The sequence below is a fragment of the Pseudomassariella vexata genome (assembly GCF_002105095.1).
Source record: "Pseudomassariella vexata strain CBS 129021 chromosome Unknown BCR38scaffold_1, whole genome shotgun sequence".
NCBI classification, from domain to species: Eukaryota; Fungi; Ascomycota; class Sordariomycetes; order Amphisphaeriales; family Pseudomassariaceae; genus Pseudomassariella; species Pseudomassariella vexata.
The window spans coordinates 3974298-3988789 of NW_024467956.1; the positions used below are offsets into that span (position 1 = coordinate 3974298).

General features: G+C 50.8%; 6 protein-coding genes across 6 annotated transcripts; 4 read left to right on the forward strand and 2 right to left on the reverse strand.

Annotated features, from left to right (window-relative positions):
- Nucleotides 1-382: 382 nt before the first annotated feature.
- On the reverse strand, nt 383-2437 carry BCR38DRAFT_329056 (uncharacterized protein; the record flags this gene model as incomplete). Its single annotated transcript, XM_040854850.1, has 2 exons — nt 383-634; nt 689-2437. 2 exons carry the CDS (start codon nt 2435-2437, stop codon nt 383-385), a joined length of 2001 nt encoding a protein of 666 aa, XP_040721626.1.
- Nucleotides 2438-4379: 1942 nt separating this feature from the next.
- Nucleotides 4380-5473, forward strand: BCR38DRAFT_480505 (uracil phosphoribosyltransferase-domain-containing protein; the record flags this gene model as incomplete). Its single annotated transcript, XM_040863285.1, has 5 exons — nt 4380-4537; nt 4724-5082; nt 5141-5295; nt 5357-5373; nt 5422-5473. 5 exons carry the CDS (start codon nt 4380-4382, stop codon nt 5471-5473), a joined length of 741 nt encoding a protein of 246 aa, XP_040721627.1.
- A 40-nt stretch (nt 5474-5513) lies between these two features.
- On the reverse strand, nt 5514-6453 carry BCR38DRAFT_25924 (transcription elongation factor). Its single transcript, XM_040854445.1, has 5 exons — nt 6320-6453; nt 6205-6249; nt 6000-6138; nt 5895-5942; nt 5514-5844 (listed from the first exon to the last, which is right to left on the reverse strand). Exons 1-5 carry the CDS (start codon nt 6320-6322, stop codon nt 5684-5686), a joined length of 396 nt encoding a protein of 131 aa, XP_040721628.1. The 5' UTR covers nt 6323-6453; the 3' UTR covers nt 5514-5683.
- Nucleotides 6454-7244: 791 nt separating this feature from the next.
- Nucleotides 7245-10246, forward strand: BCR38DRAFT_418693 (GTP cyclohydrolase N terminal-domain-containing protein). Its single transcript, XM_040859244.1, has 18 exons — nt 7245-7840; nt 7901-8019; nt 8144-8213; nt 8268-8407; nt 8461-8504; nt 8564-8601; nt 8653-8722; nt 8778-8817; nt 8867-8922; nt 8978-9020; nt 9072-9154; nt 9216-9371; nt 9424-9427; nt 9546-9708; nt 9770-9799; nt 9849-9934; nt 9999-10068; nt 10123-10246. Exons 1-18 carry the CDS (start codon nt 7548-7550, stop codon nt 10133-10135), a joined length of 1518 nt encoding a protein of 505 aa, XP_040721629.1. The 5' UTR covers nt 7245-7547; the 3' UTR covers nt 10136-10246.
- A 1103-nt stretch (nt 10247-11349) lies between these two features.
- BCR38DRAFT_26127 (uncharacterized protein) lies at nt 11350-12134 on the forward strand. Its single transcript, XM_040854447.1, has one exon. It carries the CDS (start codon nt 11517-11519, stop codon nt 12027-12029), a length of 513 nt encoding a protein of 170 aa, XP_040721630.1. The 5' UTR covers nt 11350-11516; the 3' UTR covers nt 12030-12134.
- An 874-nt stretch (nt 12135-13008) lies between these two features.
- On the forward strand, nt 13009-14479 carry BCR38DRAFT_26146 (40S ribosomal protein S3aE). The gene is made up of 5 exons (XM_040854448.1): nt 13009-13149; nt 13344-13428; nt 13513-13538; nt 13601-14102; nt 14158-14479. The coding sequence occupies exons 1-5, from the start codon at nt 13136-13138 to the stop codon at nt 14299-14301; spliced, it is 771 nt and encodes a 256-aa protein (XP_040721631.1). The 5' UTR covers nt 13009-13135; the 3' UTR covers nt 14302-14479.
- The last annotated feature ends 13 nt before the right edge of the window (nt 14480-14492 follow it).

A 14492-nucleotide genomic window follows, 5' to 3' on the forward strand; every position in this document is an offset into this window, starting at 1 on the left:
ATGTCTCATCTCAAAAGTCATGTTTTCATCAATTCCGAAGGTCATGATGCTCTCAAAAGTCGTCTATGGATTTGGGAAGACAAGTTTCAGTTGCGGGTGCGAGTATTTTGAGTCCGAAGGTCGTAGGCAGTCAAGGCAAACGTCAGATAATGCTGCAGTCACTGAATTTCTCCTTGAAGGTGAAAGTAAAGCGGCACTGCAAAGCAACGCAGATGAGACGAATCGTGATGTCAAAAGGGCGGGGGGGGAGCTGCAAAAGTACAAGATGCTTCCCAAGAGCGTTTCCTGGTAATGGCTATGGCTCCTGATTATAGGATCAATGAGCGTAATGTGCGATGCTCAAGCTCGCTATGATCTCCAGTGCTGAGATCATAGTAGGAGCCTAGTCGTAAGTCGAATCATTTTCCAGTTTGTCCACGAGATCTTGCAATCTTTCCGCATAGCCAGCATGCACTCCGGCAGTTCTGTGGACATTGGTGAATTCTTGGATGGAGTCGAGCATTGGTCTCAAGTTCTTAGCCCGGTGACTCGATCGGAACACTTGGCGGACTGGAGGGTATAGTGACAAATACCCTAGAAACACCGAGAGGTATCCGAATGCCACATTCAGGTGACCTTTCGCTTCCGAATCAGCCTGACGAGTGTTAGTTCCCCATCATACTCTGCTTATACGTGCAGGTTCACTTACCTCGGCTAGTGCGCGGTGATTGTCTAAGAAAATTCGGATCAGTTCCCTCATAGGGGAATTGCTCTCACTATGCGATTCGTAGAACGCGCGCCGAGCTGGCATGCTCTGTTCAACAAAATTGATCAAGGCAGCAAGCTTGAGGACAAGCCGGTCACTGACCTCGCTAGTCCATTCGTCTTCTAATACCAAAGCTAGGGCCTGAGCAAAGCTGCCGCAGACCGACCTTGCTAAAGCAGGCAGGATGTTCCGTGAAACGAAAACTTCGAGGGCGTTGGGATTGAAATTGGTCATGTCTACCACAAGCTTCAACAATGAATGCTCGAGCTTGCTGTTGCTTGCTGCAGGCTTCTGCAATGTGGCACCGAATGCGTCCGCCACGGTTGGGATATAGTCCGTCATCCACTTGTCACTATCAACTTGAGACTCCATGGATTTCAGTGCATGGAGTTCAAGTACTGATCCAGCGTAGCGGGCATCGAACCCCTCGGAGGAGACGTCGGTACTGTCCCAAAAGTCGTCATTCCGTGCAACAGATAAGAATGTGAACAGCTGATCCGTAACGCTTGACGGGAAGATCGCCAAGTCGCCAGCCAAGGTGACATCCTCAGCGACTAGGAGGTTTAGGCATGCCAGTGTGACCTTTCTTGGGGACACATTGGTAGGTTTCGAGGCATTCCAGATAGGAAGTTCCATAAGGGCGGTCTGTATAGCAGCAAGCGAAGCTTGGCTACGTTTGGAGAGATTGGTTTTCCGCTCCCGAGCTATCTTCTTCATATCATGATCCACGCCAAGCAGACGGCCAAACAGGCTTCCAACCTCTTCAGCACGAAGGAGTCGGGCAATGTGCGCTGAAGGAGACGTAGCTAGAAGATGAACCAAGATTGCCGCGATCAGATAGCCCGATATAATGTCTGATTCCTTTCCAGCATCCTTGAGCACCATGGCGTCAACGCCGTGGTCACGAAGGAGCCTGCGAAACTCTTTCTCACGTACTTTATCAGATATTTGAAGCAGGGCGGCTCTGCGCGAAGATGATGGCTTCGACCCTGGCGATCCTATCTGAATCGAAAAGTCATGCATTTCATCAGCGGCCCGACTGTTGGCGCCGGCCTGGCGCAGCTCATGAATGTCGCGGATCCTTGCTTTGCCGGGAGAACCGCTTTCAACCGGGTCGTCTTCGAGATTCAGGCTTGACTTGGCCTTGTGGGTTACCAATTCCAGGCTTCTGCCCTTGCTTACTGGTGGCAGGTCCTCCGCCATTCCGATGGCGGCATAAGGATCCTCCTCTTCAAGTAGCGTAATTCTATCTTGTCCATATACTCTTTTCAATCCACTGGTAGAGCGGGCAAAGGTTGTCCTAGTTTTGGTGGACTTCTGCAACCGGCGCGCACCTGGTGACTGTGGCGACGCCGGCGATGCAACCGCAGATGTTTCGCTCGTCTGGCTCAACACAACAGGCTCACCCCAGCTGACCTGACTATCCGACTTCTCACTGCCAGTCGGCTCATCATGCTCCTCCGCCTGCTGCTTCAAGCGGTCGACCAAGCGAGGTTTGTTTGATGCTTTCGACGCCAAAGTTACCGGTCTACCTCGCGCTTCCCGCACGCTTCTTAGTGGGCTATCTGGGGGAATTTCGTAGGAATCCGGGGATTTCGGGTTTGGCTGCCTCTTAGGGGCCAAACGAACGACAATCTGTTGGATTTGCGGTTGCTGTCCGACGGTGTTGGGCAACCTATCGAATGCCTCCATTGTGCCTGGGGAGAATGGAAATTGCTGCTTCGGCACTTCTCTTGTCTCCAATCTTCTTTCCTCGGGGGCTGGGGGTGTCGGCGGCGGGCTGGACGGCAGCCTGCCATCTACTGGGTCAATATCCATGTCCGCGGAATTCGAACGTAAACGCCTGCTCGAGTTATTCCGACCTGCTCTTGCCACGCGAGACCTTTGTGGGGAGGTTCTCCGAGAGCGTCGCGGGTTTGGCGCGGAAGGAGAACTCTCGTCGCTAGACTGCGGCTGCAGCTCGTCTCTTCCCTTGTCAGGTGAGGAGTACAGATTGGCGACTTCGAGTTTCCTTTTCTTTCCGCTCGAATCAGTGGGACTTCCCAGTGCAAGCGGTTCGGGTGAAGATGAGTCAAGACTGGGTGATCTTGTTGTGATTTGTTGACGCGTCGATCCGCCAGCGGGACCGGCAACCTTGTTCGCATTTGTCTTCTCTGCTGTAGGCAAGCCCGAGATTGTGCTTTTTGGTCGCTGTCTTGTTGTCGTTCTGCCGTAGGTTTTTGTGACGGTCCTCTTCTGCCGAAGACCAAGATCGTGCCTTGCCGCCATGCTTGTGTCTCGTTTGGTCGGTGGAACAGAGATGGAATTGAAAGTGGCTGGATGACAAGCCAGCTAGATGACCATGTCGGAAGTGTGTAGTCGAGGAACTTGTAATGTGCTCGTAATGCGACAAGCGACGCGACTGGCGAAAGCTGAGCTGTTTGCTAGAGATGAGAGTAAATAAAGGGAGCCGTGCTGGTGATGCCGGCCAGGGAACACGATGGCGCAAGATGTTCGCAAAGCCCCAGGGTAATGAATGTGTTTGGACGGCAGGCAAACTCCGGGGAAGTTTGTCGTTCCCGCGTGAAGTGTCTGGGACAAGCTTTGAAATTTGCGCGCAGTCAAGTCAAGCAGATCTGTTACGGTGCAAGTGCGATTTGTTGATTTGCCTGCTCAAGGGAGGGAGTGCAGGGACGGGAATATGTCTGGTTGGTGTTGACGGAACCGTCTCATCCATATCAAACTGGTCTAGCACTACCGATGTGAAGTGGAGTTGGGCAGGACAAGTGGTAAGACGCTACTTCCTTTTACCCTCCTGCAAGTGCGTCCTTCGGCAAATCGGGGCTTTGTCAGCGCCGTTCGCGGGCCCTGCATTGAATACTCACTCCAGTTACAGAATATAGCAAACTTGATGCGGCTGCAGAAGACACCATGAGACACAGAGAGTATTTTACTTCTCTGTTACGTTTGAGATGTTGTCGAACTATCTTGGGGGCCAGAGGCTTTAAATAGATTGTGCAACCTAATTCCCTTCTGAAGCAGTTACATGCCACTTGATGTACGCCATCGCAACTTTACTTTAACCCTGGAACATTGCATTGCCCGCTATATCGTGTAATCGATTATCTGATGGGACTACATAATTCAATGCTATTATCATTTCGAGAGCCGCAGATGGCGACTGGTCTCATTAACTCTGCCACGAAGCCCTCGTGCCCTTCTAATCTTCTTGGCTTTGGAATTGCCCTGGCTTTCAGGGGTTCTATTACATCTCGTACGTCCTATTCTGATGGCCGGTTTATCTTGATTTTGACTCCAGGACCTGGCCCAAAAGGTTTATCTTTCACGAACCGCCACTTACACCACTCACTCGATTGGCCCGTCTTCTTATCCCCGCCTGGCCCCGTCACTTGAAACTGACTCTGAGTGGCTTTTCACCGATTTTGACTGGCGTCACAAATCTTCGTGAATAATAAATTGCCTCTAAAGCGTTTCGTAGAGGTACGACGCTGCGTCCCTTGACATTTCAATAAGTATAACCTGTCAGATACGAAAATTCGGCAACTGGGCGGCTAACATTGTTCTTCTTTCAGTCCCTCACGGCCAGCTCCGAAACCACAGTAAAGACCCCCCCCAGCGCTCACAGCATCCCAACATGTCTGGCAAGGACTCGCCACAAGTTGGACCTACGCAATGCGTGGGACCCGACTACCGCGCCGAGAGTCAGAAGCCGATTGCTACGGTCTCGACTGAGGTGCAATTTGATAATGTCATCACTCTCCCGCAGACACCACAGCTCATAGCACTGCTCACGTGAGTCTTGCCCCAATCCGGTGTGCTACACAGGGACAAATTATTGGGCCTGCCTGGTCCTTATGTCTAGCTTGATTTCAAGAAAAATGGAGTGCATCTTGGGGTTTCAGTCTCAGATCCAGAACAAACCTGTCCTGTCATGCAGTCTCTTTGTCTACTCGCGCGCATCATTGACCTACTGCTTAGGATGATCCGATCCAAGAATACGGAGCGCGCAGACTTCATCTTCTACTCGAACCGTATCATTCGTCTGCTCGTTGAGGAGGGTCTCAATCATCTGCCCGTGGTTGAACAGACGGTGACCACACCGGTTGGACGGACGTATGCAGGACTCATGTTCCAGGGCAAGATTTGCGGTGTGTCTATTATGCGTGCGGGCGAGGCCATGGAGCAGGGCCTGAGGGATTGCTGTCGATCCGTAAGGATTGGTAAAATCCTCATTCAGAGAGACGAGGAAACTTCTCTGCCTAAGCTCTTTTACGACAAGCTACCAGAGGATATTGCCGACAGATGGGTTCTACTCCTCGATCCCATGTTCGCCACGGGTCGGTTTGCCTGAATTCTCCTCCAGCAGATTGGAAAGACATGCTAAACCGCAACTAGGCGGCTCTGCAATAATGGCTGTAGATGTTCTGAAGTCTCGGGGCGTCCCAGAGGAGAGAATTCTGTTCCTGAACCTGATTGCCAGCCCCCAGGGCATCAAGAACTTCGCCACCAAGTTCCCCAAACTCAGGGTTGTTACAGCCTTTGTTGACCAGGTATGATCGCAGTTCTGAACACCTTGGAGACAACCAGTTGCTAAGCATTGCATGTCCACAGAAACTTGACGAAAAGAAGTACGTTGCCTGGCCTGACTTCTATCTGAACGTTGCTAACTATTATAGCTACATCGTCCCCGGTCTTGGGGATTTCGGCGATAGGTACTACACCATGTAAGGGAGGCAGTCCGTTATGGGGCAACACCCAGGTAAATCAAGGATGTCCTAGGCATTCCAACGAATTTGTTACTTCTCTAGGTACAGCAATGCTCGCGTGGCGTGGTCGTGCCCAACCAGTGCGTAATTAGATGGAAAGAGCCCGCGTAGAGACGTAGGTCAGGGATACGTCCCATTTCGCATCAGGCAAATAGCATCAATGAAGAGAGACCTAATATTCGTCGTCATCCTCCACAATGCCCTCACCTGCATATCTGCGGTCGTCCTCATCATCGTTGGCATATCGGTCGGCCGCGGACTGTCTGGCTCCAGGTCGCGCTGAGGACGTTGAGGGTCCGCCCCTGGAGCCTCCTGCCTCCTTTGCCACCGCGTCTGGGTATTGTTAGTGTTTCGTGTGGGGCATTCGAGGAAGGCAAGCCTACCTGCTGCATCAACCCATTCGCTATAGACGTCGATCGGCGCGGATAGATCTAGATATAGGTTAGCATTCGGCTCGCTACCACGACGGGGTAAATCTTGGGACTAACAGTTGATGCCACACTGGAACTTCTGCCCGCAGACTTTGCACTCGAGATCGCCAGTTCCCATCTTCTTCTCCAGCTTGACTTCAACAGACTTTTCGTGGTTGCAGAATAAGCATGTGAACTGGGTCGGCAGGGGATCGTTCTGAAGAGCAGACAATCCTGTTAGTTTTGCTTTTAAGGGCGCAGACAGTTCAGAACGGTCGCGTACCTTCTTAGGGCCCGCCGGCTTGCGGGAACTCTTCTTTCTCTTGCCCTGTGTAGTTCAGTGCACATCAGTACTGTTCGGCGCATTCCAAACGCGGTCGCGTCTCTTAAGTACCCACCATTGTGACGCTGCGGCTCTGCGGTCCAAGTTGAGGAATTTGTGATCAAAAGACCTGGGTGATGGCCTATGTTTGTGTATGGGTTGATCGCAATCACATGTACGCTGATTTCTGGGAGCAGTGCAAGTTCTTGTGGTGTTTATGGGTGCGCGCAAGATGGTTGGCTGCGGAATGTAGAAAGGATGCAGCGAATTCGATCACAATGGGTTGAGATTGAAAGCACTGGCGGTTTCGGTCACAATCAGTGATAAGACGTCATTGGCTGATGGCTAACCTTGCGAAATTCCTCAATCTCCAAAAAATATTAAACGGTTCATTATTTCACTTCATATTACAAACAAATACGCCTCGAGTACATCACAGATGGCCTAATCATAACGTCCCTGAACTGCAAGTATGGAAGATGCAGGTGGTTTGGGAATATCTTGCTGTTTTGATAAAACATTGAAGCCAGATCAAGCTAGCTGGGAGCTTTGGTTTCAGCTGATCCACTAAAAAACCCCACCGCTACTTTGCGGAAGCGACGATTGACATCAGCCACAACTCTTTATCGTAACCTAGGAAGGCGGGGGAGGGGTCGAGATATGCATTAATTGGAATGTCTTTCTGTGTCGAGGTGAAGTCACAGATAGCAACTAAAAGACGAGCCGACAACATATAAACACCTGCCCTTAAGTAGTATGGATGCTGAAGACCGAGAAATATGAAAGAACTGTTCTTAATGTCCTGCAACATAAGAAAGCCCCATAGTGATACCGGTGTCGCTTTGTTGCGAAAAGCGCGGAGTTCCCCGTCCTCATTGGTTCGGGTTCTCGTACTCGACACCCATGCTGTACAACCGACGGATTCAGACGGCTTACACTACTGAAGTATGCATCTATCAAGGTGAGCAGCCGCAGTGCTCAACCTAGGAGCTTCCCTAGACATGATACGACAACTGGACGGATCTTAGTCACGTCGGATTACATCCGGTCCAAACTTAATGCCAACTGGCCCTGAGTGTCCGATAGGCATGCGACGTCCCAGTATTGCGGGTCTAGCTTTCAATAGCCAAGGGGTTCGCCGTCGCTCATTCAGATCTCAACACATCGTTCATCTGCAGTCTCGCCTTGCTTCACTTCCTGTTCCCCCGCTGCGCACACTTTCAGCAAACGCTTCAAACTGCTTGTTTACATCACCCAGGTGTTTACATCCGTAGCTTTCGTTTGACTTCATTCCGTTGTTTAAGATGGCAAATTCAGGGTCCGTTGCCGATATGGCAGCTGTTCTTCAGGCTCTGAAGTCCATTCAAGAATCCCAAATTCAATTGCAAGAAGGTTTCGTGTCCCTATCACAACGTATGGACCAAGTTGCACCGCCCGTGTCCAGCACCGACGACGATATGGCAGAGAAGGGGTCCCAAGTTACCAAGACTGCCGTTGCTTCAACAGCTACGGTTGAATCGACAACAACCCCAACTGCATCCACGGAAACTGCCATTCAAGCCCAGAAGTCGGGGTTTACCTCACGAATCATCCTCACGTAAGTTTACGAGACTCATGATTTCTCCACACTTTGACCCTGAACTGAGATTATGAACAGGACGTATCCCAAGCAGATCGGTATCGTTCCTCTTCCCTTCAAATGGGGAGCCCCTGAGCCTGCTGAGAGAGGTCCGGTTGTGGTGTCTCGATCCTCGTCGACCATCGGAAGACGCAATGGTTAGTTTCCATGACTCCTCTTTTCATACGTACAAGTATTGACCAATTTTGTCTTAAACAGCCATCGGAGGTAAGAAAATAAGCAGCTCGAGATGAGGCACAGAATTCTCATGTTTTGAACCAGCTCACGGGGGTTCGTACTCAATATACTTCGCCCTTGCTCTTGCAAGCAAGCAACTCGATATCAACCATAAGTAAGCTAGCAATTTGATCCAGGGGCGATCTGAAGTTGCTGAGTGGACCACTAGACCCGACTTCACCAATACCGAGCCGGCCGCCAACATTGGCCCATTCCCCCAATGGGGAGACCCAAAGAAGATTGTGGCTATGGACCCATGGGGTCACCTGGCACCGTGGCTATTCGCAGACACGATCAAGAACGAGAATGGTCAGTGACCAAAACTTGCGGTAGTTTTGGAGATGCTGATGCAGACCCACTAGTCGACATTAGACCCACCATCGCCATAACGAAGGCACACATGAAGGTAACAAATGAGGCGTGTCGGTGACTTCTCGTCGTAGCTATGTGTTCACATTTGACTAGCTCCCCGAATTGGAAGAAAGCGTCCGCGCCGGAAGACTGTCAGTATCATAGTCGAGCATGAAGCAATCGCAAAACTGACCCCAATCTAGTGTTCCTGATGGCAAAATCTGTCTGAACTCGGCCGGTGAGCTTGCTGTAACCAAGTTTGCAGTCGAACCGGTGAGATTTCCAACATCGTATTGGCCAATGAATAAAGGCAACTAAATTTGATCAGGTATGGTACCTGCCAGGTGTCGCAGAGAGATTTGGCATAGGTAGGTGCTAGTCATGCCATGGCTGAGTCGCATCCGCTGACGTCTAAAGACGAGGGTGTGCTACGTCGCTCGCTGTTTGAGCATACAGGCGGGAGTTATCCCGAGGTATTCACCGTCCAGAAGTTATTCAACACGACTGGATTCTCTAACGCCTTTTTAGTTGATTACTCGCGGAGATATAAAGGTCTTCTTGCCACCAATTGGTATAACCGCAAGACTGGTCCATGGGAAACCGTATGACTGACGTGAAATAGGTGGCTTGACGGTGTATTGTTTTGGTGATCCAGCGAAGATGTCGGACGAGAAAGTGCGCTTGGCTCTTCGAATTCATGACGAGGTTAGATTAACTGCATGCACCCTCCAGGCTGTTAAGATAAACGCTGAATGGTTGGAAATAGTGCAATGGTAGCGACGTGTTTGGCTCCGATATCTGCACCTGCAGACCCTATCTCATCTACGGCATTGAAGAGGCTGTCAAGGAAGCACAAAATGGCGGAAGTGGCGTCGTCATCTACTTCAGAAAGGAGGGGAGAGCTCTGGGAGAGGTCACCAAGGTAGGTCTCCGAAGAAACCCGACCCAAACGCATGCTGACAGCACATTTATAGTACCGTATGTTATGCACCCTTGATGCATTCCCAACAGTTTTCCAGACTTGGTATCAGCCATACTCGGTCTTCGCCATGCCGAGTATCTTAAGTCCAGCGAATAAGCTGACAATTTTTCACAGTCGTCTACAATGCCAGAAAACGAGGCGAAGATCGAGCTTCGGATTACTTTAAGAGAACCGAGAACATTGCCGGTGTAAAGGATATGCGGTTCCAGGCCCTGATGCCTGACATCCTGCATTGGCTTGGAATCAAGAAGATTGATCGAATGTTGAGCATGAGCAAGTGAGTCGCATCGCATCGCATCGCAATGCGAAGACATGTGACTAATCATTGGAACCTGCAGCATGAAGCACGACGCCATCGTGGGCCAGGGGTAAGTGAACCACAGTTTAAAACTACAGTTCCGTCTAATCCAGGAAAAGCATTCCCATCCACGAGCGGGTCGAGCTACCGGAGGAATGGATCCCCCAGGACTCGCGGGTAGAGATTGACGCCAAGATTACTGCTGGTCAGTCACGCAGGTCCCAAGGTTGCGGGGGGGAGCGTGGATGTGAGAACTGACTCCGCAGTAGGATACTTCACTACCGGACACAGAATGACCGAAGACGAGTTGAAAGCCGTCAAGGGCCGTATGTGGGAAGAGTAAGTAACCTCCCGTTCTCGGAGACATGCAGCGTGATATTGACGCCAAAGTAGCATCGACCACTGAGAATTTACCGGAAAGGGCGCTGGAAATTGGAGTTGAACGATGTTAGACAATACTTGTATTACGCGTAGCACTTTGTTAGAAATCAAAGCAACTAGCACACCATTCCACCGATCTAGATATCTCCCTTGCGTGCCTATTTGGATACATTTAGGTAATATGTCAATTGGTGTTTCGATACTTTGACATCTCCCGAAGCTCCTGCAAGTTCTTGCATATCTTACGATCACTAGTGCGATTCTGTAACACCACGACTTGCTGTAGTGCTAGCAAATCGTGATTGCAGCACGTTGTGGCTAACTAACAGCAGTCAGCATGGTACGTGTATGTTTCGGACAAGCAGCCGTAGGCAGGAGGACCCCGTCGTTACCTTGGAATTCGCGCATGCTATCTGCATGCAATACTTTGACACTTACTTCCCGCCCGCGCGTGGCCATCTAGTATCTCACTGCGACAATGCCATTCCCATTCATTACCAGCTGGTCCGCTATCAACACCGCTTCTTAGACATAACGGCTTGTAACCTTTCGGGCATGATCACCCGCAAGTAAGAGTGGATCTTATCGTGAGTAGTATTCCCCGCCCGTGGGGGCCGTGGCGACCATTGAGAAAACTCGCCCGGTTATTTGCAGCGCTCGGCGGTCACCCCTCAGTTAGCTGGTTGAGAGCTCTTGGTCTGGTGGTTCCAGTTGACCACGGCAGAAAACTGGAGCCCAGAAAGCAACATATGCAATAATAGTAGTGTATAAGGTAGGCAGGCGTGCAGCAACGCATGGGTGGTTGCAAGGGCCATTTGGGGTTGCGCCCACTCGCACAGGGACGTGAGTGGTCGAGCCGCCTCCGTCAGCGTACTCTTTACCACCCCACCTTGCAAAAGGGCTGGAACGAAGCTGGAAGTGCGGGACAAGTTGGGCCGCCAGTGTCTTTCTGCAGGCAAGGTATGTACGCCCAAAAGTCCCGGGAGAACCACACAGCGGAAAACACATAAGTCGAAATCCTCGTCAAGGGGGATGACATGTGGCACTGCAGAAAGGGAAAAAGTAAAATAGAACTTCTATGGGAAGTAAAGCTCTTGGACGGGTTGGGACTGCCGAGAGCCGGCCGATTGCGTGCCTGCTGTTGCTGCTGCCCTTTAAACTCGGGGCAGGTTCTGGCTCTTGTTCTCCCTTTCTTAGAACTTGGGCCAGACCCGTCCATCCATACATCCATTCATCCCTTCGCTGATCTTGATCGTCGTCCATCAAACGTTATCGAATCTTCGTAATCGAAAGTTTACCAGCAACGAACCTACTCACTCACTTACCCACTCACTCCACTCATACTACCACCCATCGAACAGAGAAAGCAAAAGAAGAAGAAGAAGAAGAAGGAGGGGGAAATCAGGATGATGGCTTCGCCAACCACCGAGGCCCATCGCCTCACCCGCAGAGACTCCTCCCCGAGAGCGTCAAGGAATAGCAGCAGGCGCCGTCCACGTTTACTTCGCGCCTGCGCCACGGAACCATCCATCACCACCTCGAGCGCTTGCAAGGGGGTTCTGGCGAGTCCAAACTCGAGTCGAAGGGCGACGGAACTGCTTAATCGCGTGGCTGTCAACAATGCCGCTGCGGACAGCCTGAGGTCCTCGGTGTCGTCGACGAGGAGTTATGGGATGGATCCAGGGAGTGAGACGGGACATCATATGACGGAGGCTGCCAGGAGGGAGATGATGCAGAGTAACAAAGCCTGTTGGTCTTCCCTGCTTGCGAGGTGGCCGATGAGTTGTTCCGCTAACTCGGCATTGCAGACTCGGCGTGCTATTTCAGCTTTCCTAGTCCCGATACCTGGGAAGGCGAGGCTGAAGGGGGGGAGAAGTCACTGGAGGGACCGACCTGAGAGAGGGAATCCAGTGAACTGATCAGTCATTCAACGACACATTCGAGTCTGTGGCAATCGTGGTATGACCACACGGCATGTCTGCGGTGGCATTGGCGACCGGTGGTCAAAAGCCTGGATGGGTATTGTCGCTCGGGAGATGGAGTTCTTCGTCGGATGACGAAAAGAAAGAGAAGGATTACGATGCATGATACCATGTTGCATCACAACAGGATGGACTGGAGTCAAGGAGTCATTGGGCATTTACACAAATAGGAGTACTAACTGGACATGGCCAATTCAAGGAAAGGAAATAATGTATTACGTACCAATGGCTGCTTGTAGCAGTTGTGCATACTTCAACATACGACAGAGAGGCCTTAATTGTTTGGCCTTGAGTACCAGAAAACAGTAATAATAATACCTCCAAACACCTACCACATTGAGAATCTGAGATTCTTCTTGAAGTGATATCCATCGTATTGTTAATCTGGCTATCGTAGCTATAAGAATTATTTCCGGAGACGGTGGTGGGATGAGAGCTGGAATTATAGAGTCGACCTTTCTCCTCTTCAGAAACCGAGGCTGAAAGTATTGGTGGTGGATGACCTTTGAAAAGCGAACTTCAGAACGAGAGGAGCAACAATTAAAGCTTGGCTCGTGGAAATCGAAAGCAAGAGGAGGGCAAAGGTTTAAGGCTTTCGCCTGTAGATATCAAAAACAAGAAGATGGAGAAGGAACCAAGAATTTGAATGCTCGAGTACGTGAACGATCTGCATCTTCTCCATTGCTCCTCAATGCTTCAAATTAGTGTAACAGATTCACACAACATCAACATGACCGGTTTAATAGCCATTTGACCTATCACCATGAAGCAATTTGGCTCGCCGCATAGACCATACTTCAGCCACTTGCACATATTTAACCGCTATTTAACCGATCGCTCCTGCCCCAAGCGCCTACGCCTCAGATTGGCAAAGACCTTGAGCCCTTGCCGCTTTGGATTTTTTAGCACACATCGACCTATTTTTGCGGGTGGACTTTTTTCGCGGAATTGACCATCATCTCGCAACAACACCTATTCCCACCAACCAACCCTTCCACGTTCGGTACTGTCCATTCTTGCGCGGAAATCGACCGGTCGCAAATATGGCTGTAGGAAAGTGAGTACCCTGATGTCGACTGTCAATACTGCACCGCCTGTTGCCCATTTCCTGGACATCCAATACCGATCAAGAAAGCCGACCGACCGATTGTCAAGGCGTGCAATCTCGAACACTTTACCCACCCCGCGCGACTATGTTGATGACGATGGAAACGGAACGAAAAGCATATGCTGACCACATACATTTTTCAGGAACAAGAGATTGTCCAAGGGCAAGAAGGGTCTCAAGAAGAAGACTCAGGACCCCTTCGCCCGCAAGGATTGGTTCCAGATCAAGGTCAGTTGGCACTAGCGATGAAAATGGCCTCAATGATGGCAGGCCGCCTAGGAACTTCAAGAACTGACTCGATTTATTTTGCAGGCGCCTGCGCCCTTCAACATCCGAGAGTACGAATTTCCCGATATTCCACACCTAACGAGGCAGATATTCTAACACGGTGGATTAACAGTGTCGGCAAGACTCTCGTCAACCGAACTACTGGTCTCAAGAACGCCAACGATGCGTTGAAGGGCCGTGTCGTCGAGGTTTCGCTGGCCGATCTGCAGAAAGATGAGGACCACGCATTCCGCAAGATCAAGCTCCGTGTGGACGAAGTTCAGGGCAAGAATTGCCTGACCAACTTCCACGGTCTTGACTTCACCTCCGATAAGCTGCGATCTTTGGTGCGAAAGTGGCAGTCCCTGATTGAGGCCAATATCACGGTCAAGACCACCGACGACTACCTCCTCCGCCTCTTCGCCATTGCCTTCACCAAGCGCCGCCCCAACCAGGTCAAGAAGACCACCTACGCCGCCTCATCTCAAATCCGTGCCATCCGCAAGAAGATGACCGAGATCATCCAACGTGAGGCCGCTACCTGCACTCTGCAGCAACTCACCGCCAAGCTCATCCCCGAGGTTATCGGTCGTGAGATCGAGAAAGCCACCCAGGGCATCTACCCCCTCCAAAACGTGCGTACATGATGTTTAATTTCAAGGTGGTATTTTGTGTTAACTTCCATCCCAGGTTCACATCCGCAAGGTCAAGCTCCTCAAGTCGCCCAAGTTCGAGCTTGGTGCCCTGCTTGCACTGCACGGCGAGTCCACGACGAATGAGGACGGCCAGAAGGTTGAGCGGGAGTTCAAGGAGCGGGTTCTCGAAGAGGTCTAATGGTGACGAGCTCTTTGGAACATGGTACGGCGTGAGGTTTTTCGCAACGGCATATGGTCTCACTTCTGGTTGCATTTGGTGCGGCTACGGCAGCCGCAAATAAAAGAGCCTCTCAGAACAGATGAATGGGATGCTTAGCTTCATGAAAAGAAGTGTTTGATTTTTTCCACAATCAGTATGGATTATTGTGA